Consider the following 27,456-nt stretch of genomic DNA (forward strand, 5'->3'; position numbering starts at 1 on the left):
TTCTGACTTTCCATGAACTGCGTCGGTTTTGATAAATGTGTTTTTGGATAGTTAATAGTGATGTTGGCTACTGTGGCTGACTTATCATTGGTAGCCAATCTAAGAGAAGTAAACATTGCACCCCCTATATCAATCTTGATCACGAAATCAACTGTTTTATACATGTATGCAAACACCTTTAATTGCAACGGCAAGTTTTGTCTATGCACAAAACATGGAAACAGTTTTCATATAGATCTGTATCTGCCTAACTGTGCAGCCATATAATACAGCAAGGATAACTTGAGGACATTGAAACTAAATCAATGAATATGATTTGACGAAAACAGAAAGCTATTTTTTAGCGTAATTAACAATATAATAGAAAAATCATTGTAATGGGATAATACCTGGTATGAGTGAGCGATCAATAACTCAGGTTAAACAGACCAACCAATGGGGATGTAGGTTGTCATTGTTACGGAGTAAATTAAAGAACACAGTCTCTTAAATCCAGCTATTGTTTGTACTAGCGAACCCTGTAAGTGGACATTACACAAGAATTCAAACTCGCAGTTCCTGGTAATTGAACGTTGCTATGGTTATCAGTAACAGGTAATGGTTATTCACCGGAATTTGGATTTCCTTCGGTCCACTATATTATTGACACCAAACAAATTATGGCACCAGTAAAAGTACTAGATGCTATCAAGATTATTTTTCCAGGAAGTAAGAAACCATCAAGTGTATAACGGTGATGTCATGTTTCATTGTGTTATACGTTAATGACCGAGTCTGCTTGAGATACATTAATAACCAAGAGCCTACACCTATGTACCAATGAGCCAGGTCTCTGTAACTAGAGCCTTTTCCACCTCATTTCCAAGGCTGGTAACAAGATAATACTGTCAAAAACTTTAAATATGTAGGTAAATTTACATTCTTTTATTCTGATGCAATAGAAATTTTCACATAAAAATCATTTCAACAGTTTTTCAATGAATGGATTAAAGGATTTTAAAAGTTAGATATATTAAATAAAAAGGTGAATTATTCCTCATTAGTACATACCACCTGGTATCAATGACATTGAGAAGAATGTTAAATTTGGTTTATCCATCACAGTAACACCCACACTACATTTAACCTTCCCAAGAGATCCCCTGAAACACCCACTCAATCTACTTGAATTTCTCATTCTGCGAAAAACTTGTCTTTAAAATCCTACTAAATTTCAATCGACAATGACTTTCAAGAAAAGACATCTATTACTCATTTGATAAATTCTTTCTATTACAAAAAAGACATGTAAATTGAGGAAGGCTTTTAAGGATCAAATTTCCCCAAGCCTTGAGCTTCTTTTAATTAGCATGCCAAACACATGAACTGTAGTCATCCCCATATCAATAGAAATACCCACCGAAAGTAACATGCTATTCAGACAATCTAGTTGCGTAACTGCATAATAACTTACAAGTTAAGTTTTTTATCAAAAGATCAACATGATACAAATATAAAGGATGTAGTCTGCAGCATGATAGTACATGATAGGATCTTATAGATTTGTACACCTAGTTCTGTATAGCATTCGGTCCACAGCATGGCAGTAAGGTATAAAACATCAAGGATTTGGTCTGCACTGTACCCTGTGATCTTAGGTCCTATTACAAAGGATCTACAACAGACCTACATTGTACAAATTTGATTACATTATTTCCTGGTTTTGCGGAAGCATAAAAATAAAACTTCATTTTGGATATTCCTCCAGAGATTAGAAACTATTTAAGTTCCCTATTTCATCAAAACATCACAATATGATCTACATTGGATGGACTGTGCTAAACGTTGCCAGTCAGACGCCAAGCAAATAATCGCTAACAACCCAATATTAGATTGTTTCCTTCTAATCAGCTACAAAGAAAATGTTCCTGAACTCACTCAACTCCATGTATTGAGCATTACACAAATATAAGAAACCTATACATGTGTATCCCCTTATTGGATTATATTGAAGCGATTCATTCTTACGTTGTCTGTAGCAGTTAAATTACACTAAAATGATATAGTCATCCATGTTTTGTTTTACCTTGTTCTTATTTATATGTAGTATTGAATTTATATTTTCTCTTGTTTAATACTAAAAAAAATGAAAACTTGTAATTGTATGTGAATTACAACACATAAACACAACTGCCTTAATGATGCTGACCTTTCATGGCAGCACTAGATCACGCCATTATAACGATACTTCAACTGATTTCACACTTTGTACCATGAAATTTTGTGAAAATCATTTTGTAATAAAGAAAGACATTTATTGCAATAAAAAAAAAAAAAAAAAAACTCATAAAAGTTAACAGGAAGATATGTTAGTCCTATCACTTTCCTACTGTATACATTGAACACATATTTTCCCATGAAATTTATGTTATGTTCTCTACGTTCATACAAAAAACAATTAGAGGTTACATGCCTTTTAAGGGAGCTGGAATATTTTGAAATTATTTCCAGTAAACTTGCAGAAAGTATAAACATACAATAAAACCTTGATATAAATGCCCCGTTACATTAAATATTTGTCAAAATATTCCAGCGTCCTATTTTCTTATTTTCTTCAGAGTTCCTTAAAACATTTCCCTTCTTTAATCACCAAACTCCTTTATTACGCCCAGGTTTCACGAGACAAGTGATGGCAGTATAACAAGGTTTTATATTTACTGTACAAGGGATCTTGATATCCACCTAAAGAGGTTCATATTAATAAAACACACAAGCATCATTTGCCAAGTTATCCTGAGACTTATCTATATGATATCAGTTTTGTTACAATTAAAGATTAACTGGAAAGATATGTCAAATATATGACCCTAAGACTTCATTATGCATTTCTACTGAACTATGAGAGATGAGAGTGAGCTTATTACCAGGCATGGGCTTATTGGTGGATAAAAACAGTGTATGATTTCACGGTCACTAACATTTCTAACCACAAACTATACATACATTTGATCTGGTGATCTAAAAATATACACACCTTCCTTTGGGTAAGTTGTTGTTGAAGCAATCTTTCTGTCCGATTATTATCCAATAGTGTAAAACATCATCTGAATTACCTACACAATGCCAATAATGACAAGTACAGTTCCATCTTATTTCTTTAGCAGTAATGTCGACCTTACATCATACACGTAACAAATATGTAATAATTTCTGGTCAGTTTATCCTTTATAATCCACACTACAAACGATTCATCTATAGATCTACTGGCACTGAGGACGTTGTGGCACTATATAGCTACCAGTTTGTGATGGTCATACCCCTGGAGAATCAGCACTCGACTGCACAGGAGTAGCTGATGCTGGACATCTAGCCGATAGTTGTAGACTAGGAACAGGTACTTCTGCTGTATGGAAGTATCTCAGATTTTGTATGTCAAGAACCAGTTACCTCTATGTCAAGTATAAGGCACCTCTAGATCCAGATCGGCAAGTAATTACACATCAGGTATTGTACCTCTCCTGTATAGCAAGTATTGTATAACCTCTGTAGTATTGCAAGTATCAGGTACCTCTAGATATTCAAGCAAGTATTGGATACATCTGGGATTTGCTGTATATGGCAAGTAACAGGTAGTTGTTCTGCAGTTAGCTGAATGTGTTCTCACCTTGCCTGCCTGACAATGCTAAATTAACATTAGTTACCATGATAGCGGAACTGCCTAGCTGTGTTTTGTTGCGGAGCTGGTCATCACAATTGAACCTGTCAAATAAGTCCCACCGGTTAGACAGCACATCATTATTTCCACAATTAGCTGCCAGACAGCTTCGTCCTGAGGTTACTTTGGTGAAAGGTGCAATTATAACGCCAATCCCTAGAAGTGTTTCCAAGCAACATCGCCTGTTGACCCTTTTAATCAACAGCGACGCACCAACTCTGGTCTCTTAACAACTTGTATATTTCACTCAAGGCTTCACGCTAGTCGTGTAACAGACAGGAAGCATCACAACTTTCATTACATGTTAGAGTTCACTTCAATACAATTTGTGGTAATAAACAGAATTCGTACAGAATTAACCTGTGTTTTGTATCCTCCTCTACGTATGGAAGATAATTGAAAACGTAAAGGAACAAAATGAACAGTGATGAATTTTATATCAATATGATTGTCATCAATAAACCATATTGCAAGGGCACTGTTGGTACGACATCCTGACAGTACCAAGTGCCGAGTGGTAGAATTGTCAGAAGCAAGCTAGTGATAACATACTGTATTGTGCTCCAAAACAGCCACAATCAACACAAAGGAAGTGACCTTACATGGAGGAGTTCTCTGTAGAACAGAAGGCATGACAAAAGCTTTTAGGAAGAAACGAAACTCCAGTAAATAATTTCCTGTGAATATATGTATACATACAAAACGTACAAGACTGCTTGCCTCTAGCTGTATATAGGAGCACACAACTCTTCCTGTTGTAATGGTGCTTTAAAGAAGATGTTCAGGGAGGTTGCATGTCAACCCACGATTTTGGCAGAAGGTAAAATCTGTGGATGGTGTTGAGCTACTTAAATCAATTGTAGAAGTAGCAGCTACTAAGCATGCAAGGAAGAACAGTAACGCAGGCATTCCCCTAGAGACAATCTCCAACTGCTGATGTGAGGCACCGAGATGTAAAATAATAAGTCAATAATGAAATCATAAGTACGTAAACGATACTCCTCATGTGACAAAGGCCACTGGTTCTATCAAACTCCCCATAGGCTCTCCTGTTTCTGCTGCCGACAGTCTTCAATAATTTATGCTTCTATTTTCTTCCCGAGCGTCAAGACAATGCTAGTAAATTAGGGGATAATTACAAAAAAGCAAATGACTGCCATTTCATCACAATTACTGAAAAAGGTTGTATGTAGTTTAAACGTCAGCACCAACTGTACATCAGCAGCAATTTCAGCTTCTCCTTCGTAGATTTTTTTTCTGGTAATGTGATCAGTATTACACTTATGTTGTTAAATTATATATCATCCATCATAAAAATTTAGTATTGATCAATGAATCATCCAAAATATCATCCAATCCATCAGAAAGACAGATATGGTTCCACTTCAAACTAAATATATGGATAGTAACACTACACATAGACAGAGGCGCAAAACCAGCTGAGGATATCTTGTGCCATGTTTATGTGTGTTACACATAAAGAAAGTAGATACCCCTCTTCTCCCTGCTTAATTATCAGGGGATGCAGTAAGTAATATTTTATAGTGTATGGAGACAAAATAAATGGACCATCACCCTACATGTACTACACATTATCCTTTGAAGATTCTGTACAAAGCCCAGTTCTGTCATCAGGTTCTCATTAGTAGATTGTACATTTCCTTTATGAATGCCTACAGTACACTATATGTTTATCACAACGATACCAGGTATCTAAGTCCCCAGGAGACAGAGTGTAACCTTCCACACAGTCCTCAAGCAATCGTAGTCTTTCATTAAAACAGTTTTGTTCATAACAAAATGATACTGAGGGGTATATAAGCCAGTGTGCTACAAATCAGTAGAGTCCACAATTCAGCACCGTCACAAGAAACCGATCAATATCCCAAGCTTGCACACTGCAGTGTTCATGGCTAAAGCAATGTGTCGGAATCTCCCCAACAATCTCCATACATACAGCTATAGCTCCGACATGTTGGCTTAGCAAGTTTGCTCTGCAGTCATCTTGTTAAGATTTGATTAGACTAAACCATATTGGCTGCAAAAAAGTACCTGGAGTATAAATGGTCTAGCAACATCCTCTTATGAGACTTAAACCATGTAATACTGAACCTATTAATAGGCACTTAGTCATATTTACTGGTTTTGTAGATCAATGGTGGGGTCAATATTACAAAAACATCCACTGTAGTGTAACATCCAACCACATAACAAAATAATATCCAATACAATATACAATAACATTGTGAAGTTCTACCAACATTACAACATATATATGGTCAAGCAGTAAAACATGTTACTGATTAATTCACTCGAAAACACCAGATGTTAATGTATAGACTCATAGATTGGTTTGTCAATAACAGCTACAAAAGTTCTTAAACCACAAAGAAGTAGATGTGCATAAAATACAATAAAGGCTGAAAGGCCTGTCTATACATTATACTGTGAAAGGCTCATCTATCGGAATGGTCTATCATGATCACTATATAACTATTAATACGTTCAAACTGGGCCAAACAGTAGAAAATAACAAACTGTCTGGATAGCATTGACCAATCAAAACTGAGACTCACTTTTGAACTTATAGAGAACAATATTTCATTGAAATTATTATAGCAAACCACAAGTTAAGCTGAATTAAACAATTCCTTAGGGAAATTAATGTCCAGAAAGTAAAGCTGCAGACTCTTTAAGTTAATGAATGAACTGGAAAATGAGGGCTCTATGCAGAGCTAGCATTCAGAGTATCTTGTAGGTATTGCAAGGTTAGGGCAGCAATGCCCAGAGCCATTGTAAACAGGTAATTTGTTCGCAGTGCCAGGTAACTGCAACATTCAAAGCCACTAAATCTTGTAGGCATTGTAAGGTTAGGGAAGCATTCAAGCCCACTGTATCTTGTAGGCATTGTAAGGTTAGGGCATCCGTCAGGGCCATCTTATCTTGTAGGCAATGCAAGGTTAGGGCAGCATTCAAAGCCACTGTATCTCGTAGGCATTGTAAGGTGAGGGCACGGTATCTTGTAGGCATTGCAAGGTTAGGGAGCATTACCCATTCAGAGCCACAGTATCTTGTAAGCATTGCAAGGAATGCAGCATTCAGACCCAATGTACCTTGTAGGCAGTGCAAGGTGAGGCGAGCATTCAGACCCAATGTATCTTGTAAGTAGTGCAAGGTGAGGCGAGCATTCAGAGCCAGGGTATCTTGTAAGTAGTACAAGGTTAGGCGAGCATTCAGAGCCAGGGTATCTTGTAAGTAGTGCAAGGTGAGGCGAGCATTCAGAGCCATGGTATCTTGTAAGTAGTGCAAGGTGAGGCGAGCATTCAGAGCCAGGGTTTCTTGTAAGCATTGCAAGGTGAAGACAGCATTCAGGGCAATTCTATCTTGTAGACAGTGTGAAATGGCAGCATATTCTATGAGATAAGGTCAACATGTAGGCCCATTATATCTTGTGGGCAATATTCGACGAGGACAGCAAGTAGAGCCATCAAATATTGTATTTGTGTTAGATTTGCACATGTACACCAGAAGTACCAGAACACAATTAAAGCTCTGTTACATGCTGATTAATGCGTGGTAATGTATGTATTGATCTTATAATAACGTAACACTGCTTCTTCACCAGGCAGACCCTCCATCACGCAGACCAGTGTCTACCAACACACTCGTTTAGTTTGTATCACCATCATACAAATCTACAATACGTCTACTGCTGAACAATACCCATATCAATAGATATGTATCGCTGAACCGTTTTGTTTAAATAATATTTCCATATTCAGGACTTGCAAAAAACAGGAGGCTAGTTCGCTTTCTCAGGTTGGATGAGTTTGGTAGATTTAGGTAATGTTTTAGGAAGAAAACTAGTGAAACTTGCCATACAAATAAACACATGTAATTATAGGGAATGCAACTATAATAGAGCAATGCAACATAAGCTGTCGCAAATCCCAGCCTCCTGGTGATGACTACCAGCACGACTGGCGCTCTCATGAGTGCATCCTCAATTCTTCCCACTCACATCATTGAATTAAATCTACTAGATTAGCAGCTTGCACTCATTTGCATATTACACAAGTTTTATTAACATCAAGGGAAATAACTCTTATGTGAATTACCATCGAACTCAATTCTTTGAAATTTATCATGAAACACATAAGTTGGTGAAGACTTCGAGTAGTTACAATGCATTTTTTGGGATCCTGGATTCTGACAAGGTTGTGTTCAAAACGTTCATTTTGGCTTAATGATGTACATTTCAATGTAGATATTTGCTTAACGTTTTTCTTTGAATTCAAATACACCCACCTGTATTCTGTGCCCTTTCTTTTTACAAATTTCCAAGCACTATATTTTAATTGTATGGTTAAATATTATGACTTCAGGTTTTTTTAGGTCTTACTGAATAAATTTAATATTTTTTACAAACTTCAGTCTTGGCCCCTGTGGCCTTGAATCTGTCAAGCTCATTCCTTTTCAAACAATTTTTAGCATCACAATTCACATTTCAGCAAACTGGGCTCATCATTTTTCCTCAAGATAAAGGACTGTGGAAGCAGTAATGTGCAAACACAGTCTTCAATCCTCGATACTCCTGGGGTTAAGCTCAATTTTGCTCTCTGCACCCCTGGAATATGTCATAGAAAAATCAAAGGCTCAGTGTGCACCACCTTGTGGATGAGACGAGAAGACAAGTTTGATTTGGTTTGGTTTGTTTGTGTTTTACGTCCTATTAACAGCTATGGTCATTTAAGGACTTGCCAGGTTTTGGTGATGGAGGAGAGCCTGAGTTCCCGGAGAAAAACCACCAACCTACGGCCAGTACTGGTGACTGCCCAACATAGGCCTCGAACCCCAGACCCAGTGGAGGAGGGATAGTGGTAGCAGAATGTCAGACCACTTAACCACCGCGGCTCCTAGTTTGATCCATTGAGGTACATCAAAATAATCTCTCAGTAGCGTAACGGTAAAATTGACCAACTCTGAAGTTGGGCGTCACTTCTCTGTAATCTTCAAAGGACAGGTATCAGCCTTAGAGCATATTATCGAGAAAACTAAAAAAAAAATGCTTCAAATATCCACAATTTCCATTGAATTTACCACAATTGAGCTCAAAGCCAACAAGGCTGACTGAAATAATAAAAGAAAATCTGCATCGCATGGATGATTTTAACTTTGCACTGTTCAAAACAGGTTCTCGCTATAGTGATCAGACTTGACTTAGCCTTGTTAGCTTCATGATTAGTCTGGATATGTCCCATGGAAATACATGCCATTATTCTGGAAATTTGAAGCATTTTCTTACAGCTTTCTCCACAATATAGTGACTACAGGAATACTTTAGGGAGTACATCTTTTGGTATTTTTTTTCATTATTTGTAATATTCAAGGTTCTGTATGTGCACAAAAACTCTGTGTTCAACAACGGTCATAGTCTACATGTTTTTGATTCTAGAATACCAAACTGCTTTGATCCTTTCCTATTTTGAGGAAAATTATTAACCCATAATAAATTGTGTAAGGTGACAGTATCCAAATCGGATCACCAAACCATGATTTTATTTATTCATTGAAAAATCTGAGGAGGAATTATATTCATTTATGGTTGTATCAAAGGAAGAATATCGATGGGTGTTCTTATAAATGAAATATGGGGCTCACTTGAGATAGTTATAGAACGCTCTAAAGTCACCAATCAGCGTTTCCGGTTTTTTCAAACGTCAGGACTCAAATCAGACCAAGGCTTGAATTTTAAAGTATCTTACACTACAAATTAATATTTTTTCGTCAGCGTATTAACATTTTATGATGACCTTTAGAATTCATGAGAAAAAGTATTTCTATAGTGACAATTTTTTTCTCTAGTCCAAAATAGTCGTCACATGCGCCCTTTTTTTTAAACGTTATCAAAACACTGACATTAGAGTTTGAATTACGTTTTCTGGTGCTAATTGAACTTCAAAACTAAGCATCTGTAGACAAAAAAATGGTGCCAGGCTATATTCTATTCTAAGGCTACATCATTTGTTGACATTATAAGTATTTTTGCAAAAAGTGATCCGATTTGGGTACTGATCCGATTGGGGTACTGTCTCCTTAGACACAGTCTTGATGAAATACCTAACGTCACTTTACCCAAAACGGAACGGAACCCAAACGGCCCAAAAAACTGTCATGCAATGCAAAGAAGTACTTCTTATGAATGCAGTTTTAACTTGATGATGCTTTTATGACACTTTAACTGTATATAAGCCTTATTGGCTGCTGTTTATTACATGGACAATTTAAAAGGTAAGAATAATTACCAAAACAAAACTGTCGTGAATTGTCAAAATAAGTAGTGTCGAAAGGAGACATCATTTTCAAAAGTCTCCTTCATGAAAATTAATGCTAATTTGGAGAAGAAGTTTAATCAGAACCCAATTCGAATATAAAATATTTGAATTATGTATAATTTTCTGTTGATATTGATTATTTGACCAAAATACAGAAGTGTCCCTTTCAGGGTACAGTAATACTGGTGCCTGTTCAAGGATCTATGTGACCCTAATTGTATTTCCCATTCTATTTATAGAACCAGGCTTCGGAAATACTAACTTGCAATAGAAATGAAAGTGAATGGTATCTATTTGTGGAAAATGAACAAACATTTTCGGAATTGATAGTATGATATAAAGGACATTGATATTTATGTAAAAAGTGTCCAGTTTTGGATACAGTGATGTTAGAGCAGGTCAGGGAAATACTTTTAATACGCAAACTTGCCTATTATACGCCAATTTAGGGTATGGATTTGTTACTTAAAATAACCAAAATCACTTTAAGTTTAACTTTTTCAATTTGTTTGTGCACTTATTTAGTCATGAAACATCATACAAATGCAAAAATAAACTTTATTTGCATTGCCATGTAGGAAAGTACCAAAAATAGATGCAATACTTCCGGTAGAGTTACTTCAAGTTTTTAAGTTTAGCAAAATATTGTTTACGTTGTCGTATAATGTGATTTTTAATAATATATTGCAAAAGTTACTGTTAAAACGATTTGGGTTATTTTTAGTTTTAAACAAATCCATACTCAAACTGGCGTATAATAGGCGAGTTTGCGTATTATACTTAAGTTGGTGGGTTTCTCCAACCTGTAGGTAGGCAAATGTCCACCGCAAATAAAAAAATGTATGTTGATTACTATGTCTATAATGTTTACCAAAAAACGTTACACTGAAACAATAAAACAGATGGAAAATATCCTGGCCTTGCATTTCGCCTGACATATGAAATTAATCGCCCGAAACCATATTTTTAAACCCGGTGTAATTTACTAAACTAATGTCAACTGGATGCAGACAGTTACTGTTGAATAGCAGCGACTGGATGACACTACCCTAGCACAGGCTACCACCGATTAACCGTGTTGTGTATAATATTAGAGGTAGGCGAGATATACGGTATGTCGTAAACATCTTTGATTGAGGTGTAACAAATGAAAGCCTGGGGTTATATAGGAAATCACGCTCCACTAACCAACCGTAAAGGCGATGTAAGGGAAACTTGGGCAAAGAGATGCAGCATCCCACTTAAACGACAGCGTTCGATGCCGAACCATCATCAAAGTAAAACAAGCATCATGCTCATAAATTGCGCATGCACAAAAACTTCACATCTGAAAAGAACAGCATAAATTTACAATCAAAACTATGTTTACCTGTCGGAAAACTGTCCACAATCTCTCATCACAGTCGCCGAATAACACAGCCGCGCTCGCGCAGTAAGACTGAATTTATTTGCCAGAAACCGTTCGGCACCAGAGAAGTCGCAAAATCTAAATACTTCAGCATATTTTAATTTCTACTTCAAAAAAATATAGATGCATATTAGCCAAACATTTCCATTGTACATAGTTCGAAGTTTCATATCAGTTAAGACCTATAGTGAGCTATTCGGGTGTTGTAAGCGACATCATGGGGCACCACAAGGGGTAATTCAGTATACAGCACAGCAAAAAAGCATATGTTGCCCCTTGTCAACCAGGTTGCATTCATTTTCTGGTTTTGACACCTTATATGGGTGACGATGTACTGCGAATAAATGTTTAACAGATTATGAGCACGGATAACATTTGAATAAAAAAAATGAACAAATTTGACCATTTATATGAAAATGAAGGTCATCGTCTCCTAATACAATTAATGCACTGTAAACCTTCCTTTGAGAAAAACATTTACAATTCAAAGTTTTTGAAAATGTACAGCCAACTTAAAAAAAAAATGAAATTGTATTTATTTGACTTTTACCTGGAGGTGAATGTCATATTGACTTGACATACATACTCCATTCCTATCCACCCTCTGTAAGTGATACAATTATATCTCTTTCAGTCTATCTGTAACCGTTTAAGTTACGAGGATTTTACTGCAATTTTTGCTTTTTTTGACATTTTCACCATTACTGAAGGTCACGATGACCCGTTAATTACAGTGCAATGCACATCTCCTGTAAGTGGCGCAATCACATGTTGATACTCATATCTCTGAATGGCGTTTTAAAAGTTGCGGTGATTGATAATATGGTTTATTTCACACTTTTTGACCTTTGACCTAGAAGTGAAGGTTTTCACCTTCTATGAATGTTGCATCTCTACTTTAAGTTTCATCAAGACATCTTCACGGTTTAAATATTACGGCCCGACTAAAGGGTTATTAGAAATTGGAAATACCAGAAGTAACATTACCAGCACCATGCAGTACAAATACAACATGACCCCCCNTGTGCTATGCTGAATACCTCAGGAAGCTTTTCTATGTATTATAGTTATAGATTAGGCCTAATTACAATGTGTAAACATATAAGTTCATTAGATGTGCTTTTTTGAAGGTCAAATTGACAAACGTGAAAATCGTCTTACAATTCAAAAACTATTATAGTCAATCAGGAACGTAGATATAAAGTACAAACCTTCGAATAGTTTATAGTTATTACTTATGAACTTGTTTTAGGTGAATATGTGGTGATATGAACATGAGCTAAAGATGTTGACTGCATGAGACCAAAGTCGTACGTGATACTGAAACACTTGAATACAAGAAACTCGCCATGTTTGTTTTGATGGAACAACGCATCGGAATTTTCAATTATTACTTTTTTTATATCGTTCTGTTCACTGTCATTTCCAATATTCATATTTTCTAAACCGCGCTGTTGGAACATGTTTATAAGGAATCTTCTGTAGTAATATACTGTGAAATCAGATATTTTCGTGGTGCCCAAATTTCATTATTTTCCCAATTAACACTATTTCGTGGGCACATGAATTCTTCGATTACTAGTTCCGACGAAAGCTAGTAGTTTACTACTTGCACGGAATATACCTCTATTCAAACCTTGAAATTTCGTAGATAAAAGAGTACCCATGAAATTAATAACATTAAAATCCTCACGAAAACTAGTGATTTCGCAGTATGTATATAACGCCGTTGTTTCGCTTTGCGTACATTATAGAACAATAAACCTCAGCTGGTGATTTTTATTAAGCTGTTCTCTCTTTTACTTTTTAAAAGTATAGAGAAAATTCGAATATGGATCGTAATTAGATTATTTTTTCGACAAAGTATTGTCTAGAACAATTGAACAATACCATTCTCCTCCAATTTGAAGATTACATAAAGATAATTACATTCAATTTTTACCATATATTGCAACCACTTATACTATGGAAACTGGCAATGAAATTCCCGGAGTTTAAAGATTCCAAATTATATGTTACGAACATTAATAATAAATATTCGTACTGGTAAAGCCAAAGAGCTATGTCACAGATGTGGTATTATTTACCAAGATATATTAACTCATATCATATTAAAGTGTAGCTATACTGAACACCTAAAGGACAAGTTGTGGTGCTCTATCGCAAACATTAGTGATATTGGTATTCTGCTGAGTGCGTACATACACTCTCTGACAGATCACGAATTAATTCATATTTTAATTGGGGGACAAATGACTTACGAATTAAATGTATTAGACATGAATGAATTTAGATTGAAATCAGTAGCAGCTGTCGAAAAGATGCACAAGTTATACTACCGGTAGTGTGTAGATAAAATCTCACATCCTGATAGAGATTAATATAAATAAAATGAATATAAAAAATAATATGAATGTTTAAGCTGATATGTATGTATTACCTCATCATATATACACTTATTAATGATATTTATTGAATGTATGACTTCAATGTAATTAAGTCTGTATATGTCATGTATGTTATTTGGTGCTTATGTGTTTTCAATATGATTTTTTTGTAATGTAATTATGTGCGCATTATTCTGTTTAAATGTAATCTTCAGATTGGAGGAAATAAAGAGAATAATAGGAGAATATTTTACAGTAGTATACACAATGCCGCAAATGAATAAAATATAACGTAGAGTAGATTTTCCGGCAAAGATATAATGTTGCTAAGCGAGTAACTTAATTAGTTAATTTGCATTTGTGTATCTCGATAAACATTGATTTTAATAGGAAAGACCACAATATCAATTACAAAAGTAGAGAAAAAAAATTACATTTAGTGCTGGAAAATTAGTCGGTTACGGCAAAAATAGGATCGTAGGGTCTTATTAAGTTTGGTACGTTGGCGGTTATTCGTGTTGTTCAGTGGTACAATATTCGTTCTGCTGATCTAAGGGGAAAAGTATCTCACAAATTATATTAGTAGGCTTTTATACTTGCATTAATTCAATTATGATGAATAAGAATTTGAAAACCATTGAATGATGTCTACTTTTAACGGTAAAGGTAGAAAATAGTTTTAACCTTTCTATTATTTTTTGCATTATTTTTCACATTGATAAACTGTCACATCAGATGTGCTACAACTTACAATTTCCAAGATGTGAATATTATAAACAGCTATTTGTTGAACTAGTTCCCGAAAATTAGTTTCACGTGCCCAAATCTTGCACGGGTCAAACCACGGAATCAGATTAGATTGTTATGTAAGTCCGTGGTCAAACGTTGGGGGGTATTGGTTTTGTTTTAATTGCAGGTAACTGGACCATAGCCCCAGGGCACGTTGGTTACCACCTGTGTTATTTGTGAGGGCTAATTAGTGATGTCCACGTAAGGAACCCTATGCTGTCATCGTTTAAGTACCGTTAGTAAGTAACCCGACAGCCATCCCTCCTCCTCGTAGAGTCTGGATACAGTATCAGTATCAAACCGTGGCCAGGCAATATTCATTTACGTACCCAGGCCGAAATCTTAGTGCATACATATATCTACAGGTAAATCGCTAGTCAGATAATTAAGTATTATAAGCCAAAAAGTTGTAGAACAATTCAATTATGGAACATGCAGATAGAGAGTACTGATTTATACAATAACATGTAAGCTTGATCATGTTCATATCAAAATGGAATGCTCGTAGGAAGTCGTTTTTACTGTTTATATGAACCGTTATCGTGGAATGAACATTTCGGTTCCCGTTGGTATGAGCACATGTGTGGATTCAAAAACTTTTGAAAGGGCCAAATATCTGCAAAGTTCATTGCGCCTCTTGTACGAGAATCAGATATATGGGTCGAGGATGCGAAAGTGCTAAGGTTAAAAAAATAAATCTAGGAAGCGCTCTTCGGCGTTTTAGAAACATTAGAATCAGTTTTTTAGTTATTTTATTCTCATTTTTTACCATTAAACATTCAAGAGCTGCACAGTGAACATGTGGTATAATAGTAGGCCGATAGCAAGTTCCAGGATGATAAAAAGCATTGTCGAGTTTTAGGCATATTTTCTGAATTCTGCAAAATACTGGATTCTCAAACAAAATTTATATGCCTTAGAAATTTTGAAATACAGCTTTGCAAGAACCTATTATATAAAAAAAGAAATGTGTCGATTTATTAAGATGGAGCAAAGCTGAAGTTCAAGAAAAAAAATCCCTGCAGGTCGTGGATGATTAAAGAATTCTGCTGTTACCCACAGCATTATACTGTAAGAGGCGACTAATGTGGGGAACCCTGCAAAATTGGGTATTTTTCTTTTGTGACCTCTTTTTGGGGACACAAATCGACCAAAATAAATCTGCTGTACCAGAGACATATAATGTACGTCTCTGCCTGCACCCTTTGCAATATTTGGAATCTTTATATTTCTCACTACTTCTAACAACCTTTTATTTCCTAGAGCCTAACCCTCCCTTGGCAGTACCCCAACTTTTGGTCTTGAGGTTGAATGTTTACCAAGGTGAAGAATACAATGGGTTCTCTACCAGGCCGAAATATACCAAAGTCCTTAAAAATGGTAGTTGTTATTCCCTGGTTAATGTTCAGGTTTTTGGGCAATTGCAACAACAACAATTTACAATATTCCCAGGTTCAGTAAAATGGTATGATTTACCAGTTGTCAGTAAAATGTGACGGGGAGGAATTCTGTGCTGGGTGCCTTTGACATGGTTTTTCAGTGAGATAGCACTATAAAGTCGGCATCAGATCTGCACTATCACAAGGAAGCATATACACCTTACATACCTTGCCTCCTACACCTACACACAAGCACGCATACATTACACACTTGGATGCATGCCCTTAAATGCCCTAAGCTGTTGATAGCATGGACAATAAACAAAGTAAACTAAACCAAACCAATCATGAATAAAAAATCTGACATTTTATTGGAGGCACAGAAGTCTAGTGGTAGGACGCTGGGCTTGTGACCGAAGGGTTGTGGGTTTGAATCACGTCACGGCACTGTGTTGTATCCTTGAACAAGATACCTTATTTCACTTGTTCCAGTCTACTAAGCTGTAAATGCGTACGTTGTATGGCAGTGCTAAAATTGTTGAATGCTAGCTGTGAGTACCAAAATGGCAGCACCAGCTATATGTTCCCAAGGGAGTTGAGAAAGATATTGGCTGGTCGAAAGGCCCCATAACCACGGATAATAATTTGTGAACAGCTGACCTACGACCTAGGTTGTGATAAAGTGTTATAGAAGAACCTGGAACTATTATTATTATTCAAAAATTAACTCTCTGTAAGAATGCCACCCTGACCATCACTCACTGGCGATCAATCATTGGGGGTGGCATCTTTACTGAGAGTTGATTATAAACCCCTAAAACATAATATTACTCCCTAGGCATCAGGATAGGTCCAAACCTACAAACTGTAACAAACTCTCGAGTCCCTGTGACAGTGATGACACTCGGAGAGATATGATAGTTATACATCTCTGTGGCAAGTTGTATAGTTGTAGATAATTCAAGTCTTTAATTTCAGTGGAAAAAACTCACCAAGACAATATATTACTAAAGTTAAGTCAACATTACTTTCTTTATTTAAATAAATCAACAAATGTCTCAAATAAATAAATAAAATGTAAAACAAATACACATCATATAAAAATCCAGTATAAAAATACATTTTATTACGAAAAAAAACTGTCAAATTCTGTTCCCTCTTAACCATATGTATAAAGAAATCTATCCACTTAAAGCAGACTCAGAAACATGAAAAGACATCAGACAAAATCTGGACTGGATTAACCGTTTCAACCCTATGTAACTTTAGTAGACTCTACCATGCATTAATCTGAATGAGTCGATTATGGTCTACAGTGGTGAAAGGGTTTTAAACTTCTTACCAGTTTTGTATCAAATCATGATATAACATTTATATAGTGTCTCCTGTCTAACATGAAACTCATGTTTTGCTTGTCATATAGATTTGTATTTTCGAGGTTTACGATGAAAAAAAGTGTATGTGGTAGATATTTCTTGTGATATCTTGGATAATACAGTGGAACCCGCTTATTATGATATTCTGTTTGCCAGAGAAAAATAGTAATGATAGCAGATATATTATAATAAGCTGTTTTCAATCGTTTTCAGGTTGTCTGAACCAGAAGGTGAGATGCCCTATAATCATCAACCTGTATAATCACATACAATACAAATTAACTGTACAACAAACAAACTGTAAAAGTTAGTGTAAACAATTACTTGATCAACCTTTCATGTTACACACATGTGGGCAACAACCTGGAAGTATTTCACTGACTTCTATTTTAAATGTAACATTATGTAAAAATTATTTGCTCAAACATTTTTCACAGCACTGAAATTATTGTATTTCCAAGAAAAATAAATGGTTTTCAAAATACAATATGAGTATAATGGGAGAAAAATTATCCCAAACGTGTGAAGGCTTCTTATATCCAACTCAAAGTAGATACAAAAAGACATATATATATCTTGTCTTATACAATTTGAATATCAACTAATGAGATTTTAACATTGAAAACCAACTACCAATGATTAGGGCACTTCTATTTATAATGTGTAACCACAATTATAAAGTTTAACAACAATTGTACAGTGTTACCAAAGTGTAACCAAAATCATACAGTTTAACCCTTTCACCACTGTAGACCCTAATGGACTCATCCAGATCAAAGCATGGAAGAGTTTACTACAGTTACATAGGGGTGACAAGGTTAAACAATAATTATACAGTGACAAACCAAAGCGTAACCACTAGGGCTGCAACGATACATTAACATGACAATAAGATACGTATCCCAATACTTTGGTCATGATACAATACGTATACCAATACTTTGGTCATGATACAATACGTATCCCAATACTTTGGTCATTATACAATACGTATCCCAATACTTTGGTCATGATACAATTCGTATCACGATACATATAGTAACAGTAAAAGCTAAGTGAAAAAGTTATGTTGCAAATTTTGAATGGCAATATTACACCAGGAAATAGACTTTAATCCAAAATGGCTGTGACTTACTTTATTGTGTAACGAACCGTATTCAAAATATCAGGATATAATCTTTGCAGCCCTAGTAACCATACTCATACAGTGAATGACTAATTATATCCCAAAAATGTCCTTCCTAAAATGAACAACTGAGAAGTCAGTTTAACAGATTATCATCCTCTGTATGCCAGCTTAGCCTGTTCCCTGTACAAGTGCTAGTCACACTGCTGCTGTTCATTAAGAAACATGCTGTTCAATAGCATGACATTTTATATTGATATGTTTAAATGTTGTATCACAATCCAGCTCTTCACAAACAGAAAACTGTTTTTTCAAAAGTTTAATGATATGACACTTTGAATATAATACGTTTTGCTACTTCTTTAACAAGCGTTTTTAATTTGGCTTACAACCAATCACTTGATGATAACAAAAATTGTTATACATGGCTTAAAAATGATAAGGCAATACATAAAACCATTTTAACATGGCAGTAAATGATCAGGCCATGACAGCATATCTTGATAACATGGAATTCGGATTAAAAATGTTCTGTTCAAGACAACATACCCTGTGAACATGGTTACAAATGATCAGGCTACGCAACACATCCTGTTAACATGGCTAACAAATGCCTAGGCAAGATAAATGCCTTTTTCTCATGACATACAATAGTACAAAAAAAATCTGATATTCAAAAAAGTGAATGTTCATGTATAAAAAATGATGTGTAAATATAAAATCTGATATACATACCGTAACTGTGTTACAGTGAAACCAGACATAGACATCACAGGGTGACCGTATCATTTGGTAGGATAAGAGTGTGTCGGTAAAGCCATGCTGGCTTAAAACCAGATATGCAAGTCTTTTAGACACATGAAAATATGGAGGATATTATAAAATGTTTTAAAGGATCCCTGTCCCACAGCAGGCAAAACACTAGAGAGCTCCACTGTAATTTTTCATACAAAGAGTAACCTCCCTTTTATTTTATTTTGGATACAGCTGTGTAAGTGCAGCCAGGCCAGGGCACAACTGTTGACTATATGTATCTTAGTTTGTAAGAGTGATAGTATAATGTCGGAGGTCGAGGGTTCAAATCCTGGTCTGGCACTGTTGTGTTCACACTCAGAACGCTGCTGTTGATAAAAATTTCTGGGGTATTTCATTTTACCGAAATATTAATAAAAAATTCTGCAAGACAGAATATTTCTAAAAACAAACAACCTTGAAAATATCTATAGTGATGTAATTTGCACACCCCCAACTTCAAGCTTAATTTCAACACAAAAAAACTGCACAAATTACACAAGTTTCTTACGGTATTTCATTTTACCAGGCATGGTTTTTGTTCAGCAAAGTTTGGAGTGCATCTTTACAGTTTGGCCGTGGTATGGGGATCCTTAAAGCTACCTGGTTTCACTGTAATTTACTTTCTGTACAAAAATATCTAACCTGTGTATATATAGCAGTGAACACAACATATAATATCAGTATGTTAACAGTAAAATGTCTACCATTGCATAGTGGTATCTAATGGCCTCCAGTGGTCCATTGTCTGAATAGGTTCTCATCGCGTTTACTTTCAAAATCGGTGGCAAAATTTATCTCTGTGATTTCTGAAAACCCTTCTGCTTCTGTGGGGGGTTCAAACTGCTTGTAGAAGACGTTGTATCCCACGTCAGGTATCCGTCGCACCTGACCGTTCGTCTGGTTCTGGCGCACAAAGTTTAGATGAACTGCCATTTCTCTTTCTGTTTTAATCCAGAGACATCGGCATGGAATTTCTGACAGAAAAAAACCCACACAATTTATTAAATGCCACTGAAGTTATACTGTCAAGTCTGATATGAAAAGCGGAGAGGGAAATTTCAACTGAAAATCTATTTGTGAAGATAAAACAGTTAAATTTATATTTTACGAGAGAGTGACTAGGAGTTTCTCATATATTGGAATCTTGTTGTGTATTTTGCAAACCAATGAGAAAAATTACCAATAATTTTAGGATAAAATGTACTATTTCACACTATTTTGCAGAGCTAGCAATGATAAAGGGAAGACAACTCTTACTTTTAGACTTGGCCAATTGTATGTAATCACCACGAGCATCACATGATGGATTTGTATTATCTGCCACGATGCTGTCTCCTGAGTCCAGAGCTGTCTTAGCAGCCTGAAAAAATCATAAAATTATTTAAAAATTATCTAAATGTATGTCTATCATAACATATACAACTGTATGTACATATTTTGTTTCATTCTCCTTTCTCCTTTATTTTAGTGGACTGATAAGGAATTACCTGGGTCATTGCAGGAGTTAACAGTCCATATCCTGGGAACTACCCCACGCACAGGCAAATTGTGAAAAAGTTCTCCAAGCCTGAATTTTGTTTTCTGCATGCAGTAATCGGGCTGGTGGAATTTAAATGTCAACTAATTACTAAATTGATCAAAGAATAGATACTTCATCACAAGAAACATGTCTTTACCATTGAAATCCCAACTGGGAATTTTCACCACCCCTTGACATTGTTTTTCAAACAATTTTCATCACAGTGTGACTGACCATGGATAGAACTGAACTTCATACACTGGTCTAAGTTGTTGTTTTAAACACACATCATGATACAATAATTCTGTTTCTTTATTTATAGCAGCTGTATGTTGCTTAGCAATGGGAGCTTTACCACACAGCAGAGACTAAGACAGAGTAGCCACTGACCTTGAGGCACTTAGCCTTGGTTCCCATGGTGTCCCTGTTAATAGCCACGTAACCATGGGGTTCCAGGTACCTCCTTCTAAAGGTGCTCTTCCCAGACGCAGGACAACCGGTCATCACTACAACTTCCTGTTTCTGTAAAACACCAAAAGTCATAACTCAGTTACCGGTACATATAGTGCTTGTGCTAGGGAGGTGACTTAGGTAAATCCTAGCTCCACGTATTTACTTAGCTATGCATTTGTAGCAATGATATGAGTTATATTAAAACAAGAGATCCTAGAAGGATCTTAGCTTCCATCATAAAAGGATTTTTATCAGATCTACAAAAGATGATCTTTTACCTTCTTTGCTGTTTGTTTTCCCTACAGGTATACTACCAAGTATTACCCAATACCATATTGAAAATCCTAAACGAGAATCTTGTATATCAACATAATGTCATATATTATTTGTTATTTGACTGGAAGCACAAAATGTGATCTCTTTGGAGAAAACCAGATTACCAAGAGAAAATCTACAAGGTCGGTCAGGTAACCGAACATAATTTACTTCCTATCAGGGAATCCAACCTTGGATGTCTCGTTGAAAGGCAAATGCACTTTCCAATGCGCAATCCTATGTATCAACTTAGCTGTACACTTGTACCTATACAAGCAGTATTAGAAGCAGAAGGAGGGTATAGTCGTATCAATTCTAACGTTGGCAAAAAGTGCTGTACATTCCCTAACAACTAACATGGCCAGGTCTAACTTAGTGACATTAAAAATGTATAACTTACATCACTGTGGTAATCTTTTTTCTTGCCTTTCTGGCTGGTGGAAATGAAATCATCTGGATTTAAATTTCTCCATTTGAAAGGAACTGCTTTCTCTCCTAGAAAGAACTCCTCAGGAGTTTGAAAATCTGTCAAAACACAAGTTAAAAAACGTTATTATTCAACTATAGAACTTTTATCATAAAAACTTCCTTGCCTTACAAAACAAGACTGCATCAACTTTATTTCTGTATACTTTTGTTTTAAGACAGATGGCAAGATAATTTTCTAAATTGTTCTTAACAGATGATGTTTTAAGGATCCCTGTCATACTGCAGACAAAACACTAGAGAGTTCCACTGTTTTTTAATAGATATAGTAACCTCCCCTTACTTTTGTTGTGGATACAAGTGTAGTGCTGTTGAACCAGAGTACTTCTTTTGACCAGGTAGCTCAGTTTGTTTGGCCGTCTAGCCCCACTGACTTTGTACACTCAGAAAACTGTCGTGATTATTAGTCAATGACCCTGCCCAGTTCGGCAAACTAATTTTGGTTACTATGGTTACATAAACAATATTTATATGTTTAATGATACAATTATAAAAAAAAAAAGATTTAAAAATAATGTTAGTTTGTCCAAAAGTCTTAAACCTTTCACCACTGTAGACCATAATGGACACATCCAGATCAATGCATGGTAGAGTCTACTAAAGTTACACGGGGATGAAAGGGTTAAAGGTAAGAGTTCAAAACATTCTCACCGATTCCAATGTTGGCGGCAAACATGCGGTCACTACAGGAGAAATCCTTTTTCTTTCCAGGAGCCCATTCAGCAGCTCGTCCAGCTGCATCACCAACATACCGACACTTGGACAGGTCTGGCTGTAAACAAGAATGCAGATGTACTCTGTGTTTGTTTAAGGTTTCACAGAATTGTAACAATTTAGGTCATATGACGATGCCGTTAGAAGAAAGTTCAAGAACAACTTTTAAAGACATCCCATTATCCTAATAAAGGGCTAGCCAGAGGTATCAAGGGAGACATAGTGCAGCATGACTTCCCATCCAGATTCAATACCTGGTATTCTAACAAAGGGCTAGCCAGAGGTATCTAGGGAGACAGTAACAACATGTTATCCTATACAGTCCCATTATTTTGACAAAGGTTTAGCTTAAGGTACCTAGGAGACAGTACAGTATGACATTCTAGGATACAGTATGACATCTCATCCAGTGCTAGCTAGTGATACCTTCTGAGCCACAGTACAGTATGACATTCTAGGATACAGTATGACATCTCATCCAGTGCTAGCTAGTGATACCTTCAGAGCCACAGTACAGTATGACGTCCTGTCTAGTCCTGAGACATCAGCAATAGGAATGGGTTGGTAGGGGAGGAAAACAATTGTTGGTAGGTGGTAGGGGGGAAAACAATTGTTGGTAGGTGGTAGGGGGGGGGGGGGAAAAAAATTTTGGGGGGGGGGGGGGAAACAATTGTTGGTAGGGGAGGGAAAAAAATGTTGGTAGGGGAGGAAAACAATTGTTGGTTGGGGAGGAAAACAATTGTTGGTTTGGGAGGAAAACAATTGTACATTATGCCCATTACAATAACTTTGTTTAATATTGTAGTGGTTGGAGACAACTAGAGTAAAGGAATCATTCATATGTAGTGCCATCATGATATTCCAATGAAGCTTTGCTAATACTCCTCACATCAAATCTACCTGAGAAGTCTGTGTTAGTCTGCTGTACTACAGGGCAGTTTGATTATTGTGATTGAGATCTGTCTACATTGTAGTACCTTGACACCACCATTACACTTCTCCACGAAATGATCCCACATGAACGTGCTTGGCTTCCTGAAATGGTTGGTACCAGTGCAAGCAAATACCTGAAACGAACAACAGGAATATGTATCCATTATTACAATATGTGTAATCATGGGGAGGAAACTATACCTCATTGTTGACAAGTCACAGATGATGTAATGAAACAAAAATAAATGTACAATGTATATCTTGGACAGAGCTATTTTTTTTTCTATCAGAAAATCTTCATTTCAAATTGTGTTGTTTTTTACAAGAATTTCAACACATACCAGTATGTGCTTTGTATTCATGTGACTGAAGTTCCTTATCTCTTTGAATTCAACGTAAATTCACAATTAGCTAAATAATATTTTCTTAACCTTATATGCATGAGATCAATAGAGGACCAAATTATTTTCAGTATACTCAATCTGATTAAAATCATATGTTACATGGCTTCGTTAACTTCGTACTATGCCTGAACAGGCGGAGCCATGTAACAGATGATTTTAATCAGATTGCAGTATACTGGGATGAACATGAGTGAACAAAAAACACAAACCATAACTGGAATCCCAATTTCCCCAATGATAGCTTCTGCTTTCTTCATGAATTCCTGGGGAGTCACTTTGAGCTTCTCAATGCCTGCCTGATTGGTGAAGAAAACGATTCTGTAGCCTTCATTGTGATAGTCACGTATCTTCTGGGGAACACATTCATCCCACATCTCCCAGTCACTGGCACCTAAATAACATCAAACATCATAGTAAACAACACAAATCAACTGATAAAGTAATGGAGAACAACACAAATGAGTGGTAAATGTCATTGTGAACAACACCTAATGACAAATTGAGTAACACAGTAACAGAACTAAGCCAAAGATGGGAACACATGTTTCCCCATCCTTGATACCCCAGGGGTTACGTTCAATTACGTTCTCTGCACCCTTGAAATATGCCATAACAAAATTGAAGGCTCAGTAAGCGCCAACTTGCGAATGAGACAAGAAGACTAGTTTGATCCTTTGAATTGTAGAGGAAGAAGAAGAAGAGAGAAAAAATGTTGGACTAAGGGCTGTAGTTATTTTCAGATGAGTACACCTCTGGTTTACCTGTGTCACTTCAGGTTTGTTACTTACATTTGTTGGAAGCTAGTAACGTTAAATAAAATATTGAAAATTTCAAAATTAAAAATACAATGTGCATTGTTATTGTAGTAATTGTGATATAAAGTTTGATGCAAAGGCTAATATACCAGGTAACAGATTACAACAGTAAAATCTCAGGTAAATAAACTCAGGTAATACAGGTATAGAGATTTAATATATAAATCTGATTATAAGCTATTGTTATCTCACAATGTGTATTATTCTCCTAAATGTGGAGAAATAGATACCCCCTCCTCTGTTTGAGCTGCATACACACTATTGATCCTACAAGTAAACAGGGGGTGACATTCTTGAGAGTGAATAATTGTATTTAAGTCCCTTCTGCTTTGGTGGTTCCTAACAGGGGATGCTCAACATTTGAGTGGATGGCTATATTTTAATCCCTTCCTCATTGGTGGTTCTTAACAGGGAGTGTCAGCCTTGGGTGGGATAGTTATGTTTTAGTACCTTCCTCATTGGTGGTTCTTACCAGGGGATGTCAGTCTGGGGGTGGATAGTTATATAGTTGTTTTAGTACCTTTCTCATTGGTGGTTCTTACCAGGAGATGTGAGCCTTGGGGTGGATATATATAGTTATGTTTTAGTACATTCATCATTGGTGGTTCTTAACAGATGTCAGCCTTGTGAGTGGATAGTTATGTTTCAGTCCCTTCCTCGTTGGTGGTTCTTAACAGGGGGATGGCAGCCTTAAAGTTGGATAGTTATATTTAATCACTTCGATTTGGCTCTTATAAGTTATATATTCAACTATATAAATTAATGATCGCTGATTAATAGGTACCTGCCTCGAAAAATACACTGAAAGGTAGAGAACTTCTCAAAATGACACATTTGGGTTAAGTTTTGACACATTTAAGAAGTTCATTACCTTTCAGTATCTTATGTTTAGTTAATTAGGTCTAGAGGATCCCCCACTTCAATTCGAGGCAGATACCCGTGACGGAATTAACTATCGACATCAGTTTTCATAACAGTTTCTTATATTAGTTTGCATGTTATGCCTACCTGTAGCAAACGTCCTGCCACTGGCAGTTCTGATAACAGTGAAGTCTATATCAAATCCGATTACTTTCGTTGAACCCGGAAGTGTGTCCGATGTCAGCTTCATCAATGGACACACCCCTCTCATCACCTCGCCTTCTTGGGACCATTTCAGATTATCACAAAGGTTGGTCTCCCCTTTAGCACGTTTTGCTTTCAAGGTGCCTTCTTCGGCAGCCTTCCTTTTCAGGGCTTTACTTCGTGCGCTCATATTCGACTGTCAGGTTAGCTGTGAGTGTAATGCTGACAGTCAACTGATATATATAGGCCACAGTGTCCCTTGTCTCAACACGCACTGTGCTGCGTCAGTAACACGTTTGAGGGGAGATAACTCTCACAAAAGACGTATGATTTGACGATTAGTGTATCGGAACCTATAGAGTTCGGGGGATCCTGGCTCCGAATCCCGGTATGGCCGTCCTTTTTTTTCCGCTCCCGTTAGATCTGATTACATTTCTTCAGAACGGCATGAAATCAGATAAGTCCGTGCTTCCGATGCAGAAAAAAATGAAGAATTGTCAGTGTCCTTTTCGCAGCAGCCGATAATTTATACCCTGGACTTCCGACCTCTGCAACGACAGTTACTAGGCCCAGTCCCGCTACATATATTTAAATCTGATTCATCAAACTCTAGGGTTTGCTTTAAATAGCATTATAACATATATAACATATATAATTTCCCATATCCAAGGTGATACCTTTCGTATTATGAAAATCTTAATTATATCACCTTTTTGACGTCGAAAGTGCAAAATTGGAAAGTAAACCTTTCTGAGACATCCCGGGTAACGGAGACCATTACAGTAAAATCGTGGATATCCTATTGTTATTGTTGTTGTTGTAAAGTTTATAATCGAAGGATCTAGACAAAGTGATATAAATTATCCATTTTTTTATAATAATGAATTCTTCCTCGGAATTAGAACTAAATCCGTGGTTCTAAAATATTCTATAAAAGTAATGTTTTTTCATATTTTTCGGAATTATTTTCTCATACGGAATGAATGAGTATTGTTTGGTTTAGATATAAACAAACTACAATAGTACACTACATATGGAATGTAGAATGGCAATGGGCTAACCGCTTCATCTATTTACACCTCTCGTTTTACATGAAAATAACTTCCATCTTAGATGTCGCACAAAGTTGAACTGCGTAATACACGTGAAGCCATCAAAATTACGAGTTATCTCCCGTGAAATGATCAGCACGTGCACAGTTTTCTCCATACGCCTAAATCATGAAATGCGTTTTTATGTCCATATCTTTTAAGCAATGTCAAAGGTACACAATTATTTCAGATGTATAATCACAGACATGAAGACATTGCCGTTTAAGATATTTCTTACTTAAATTAAACCTCAATTAATCTAAATTGACCTTTTGCTAAACAAAATTTGGTGACTATTCCTTTATTGGGTTTTATCGTAAAAAAAAATAACAGACATGTGGGCTGGTCTTTTCTGGGTGGGTGGGGGTGTTC

General features: G+C 36.2%; 2 protein-coding genes across 5 annotated transcripts in view; both read right to left on the reverse strand.

The window, feature by feature from the left end:
• The window catches only part of LOC110443610 (choline transporter-like protein 1), a 73,582-nt gene extending 62,081 nt beyond the window's left edge, over positions 1–11,501 (reverse strand). For all 4 annotated transcript variants that reach the window (XM_021487919.1, XM_021487924.1, XM_021487923.1 and 1 more), the window contains exon 1: positions 11,399–11,501. The gene's annotated coding sequence lies outside the window, so the exon portion shown is untranslated. The remainder of the gene's footprint in view (positions 1–11,398) is intronic.
• Positions 11,502–17,090: 5,589 nt separating this feature from the next.
• LOC110443590 (bifunctional polynucleotide phosphatase/kinase-like) lies at positions 17,091–26,272 on the reverse strand. Its single transcript, XM_021487883.1, has 8 exons — positions 25,937–26,272; positions 24,323–24,504; positions 23,754–23,843; positions 22,714–22,834; positions 21,977–22,101; positions 21,199–21,330; positions 20,547–20,649; positions 17,091–20,263 (listed from the first exon to the last, which is right to left on the reverse strand). The coding sequence occupies exons 1-8, from the start codon at positions 26,181–26,183 to the stop codon at positions 20,010–20,012; spliced, it is 1,254 nt and encodes a 417-aa protein (XP_021343558.1). The 5' UTR covers positions 26,184–26,272; the 3' UTR covers positions 17,091–20,009.
• Between the last annotated feature and the right edge of the window lie 1,184 nt (positions 26,273–27,456).

This window comes from Mizuhopecten yessoensis, unplaced genomic scaffold, assembly GCF_002113885.1.
Source record: "Mizuhopecten yessoensis strain PY_sf001 unplaced genomic scaffold, ASM211388v2 scaffold716353, whole genome shotgun sequence".
Classification (NCBI taxonomy): domain Eukaryota; kingdom Metazoa; phylum Mollusca; class Bivalvia; order Pectinida; family Pectinidae; genus Mizuhopecten; species Mizuhopecten yessoensis.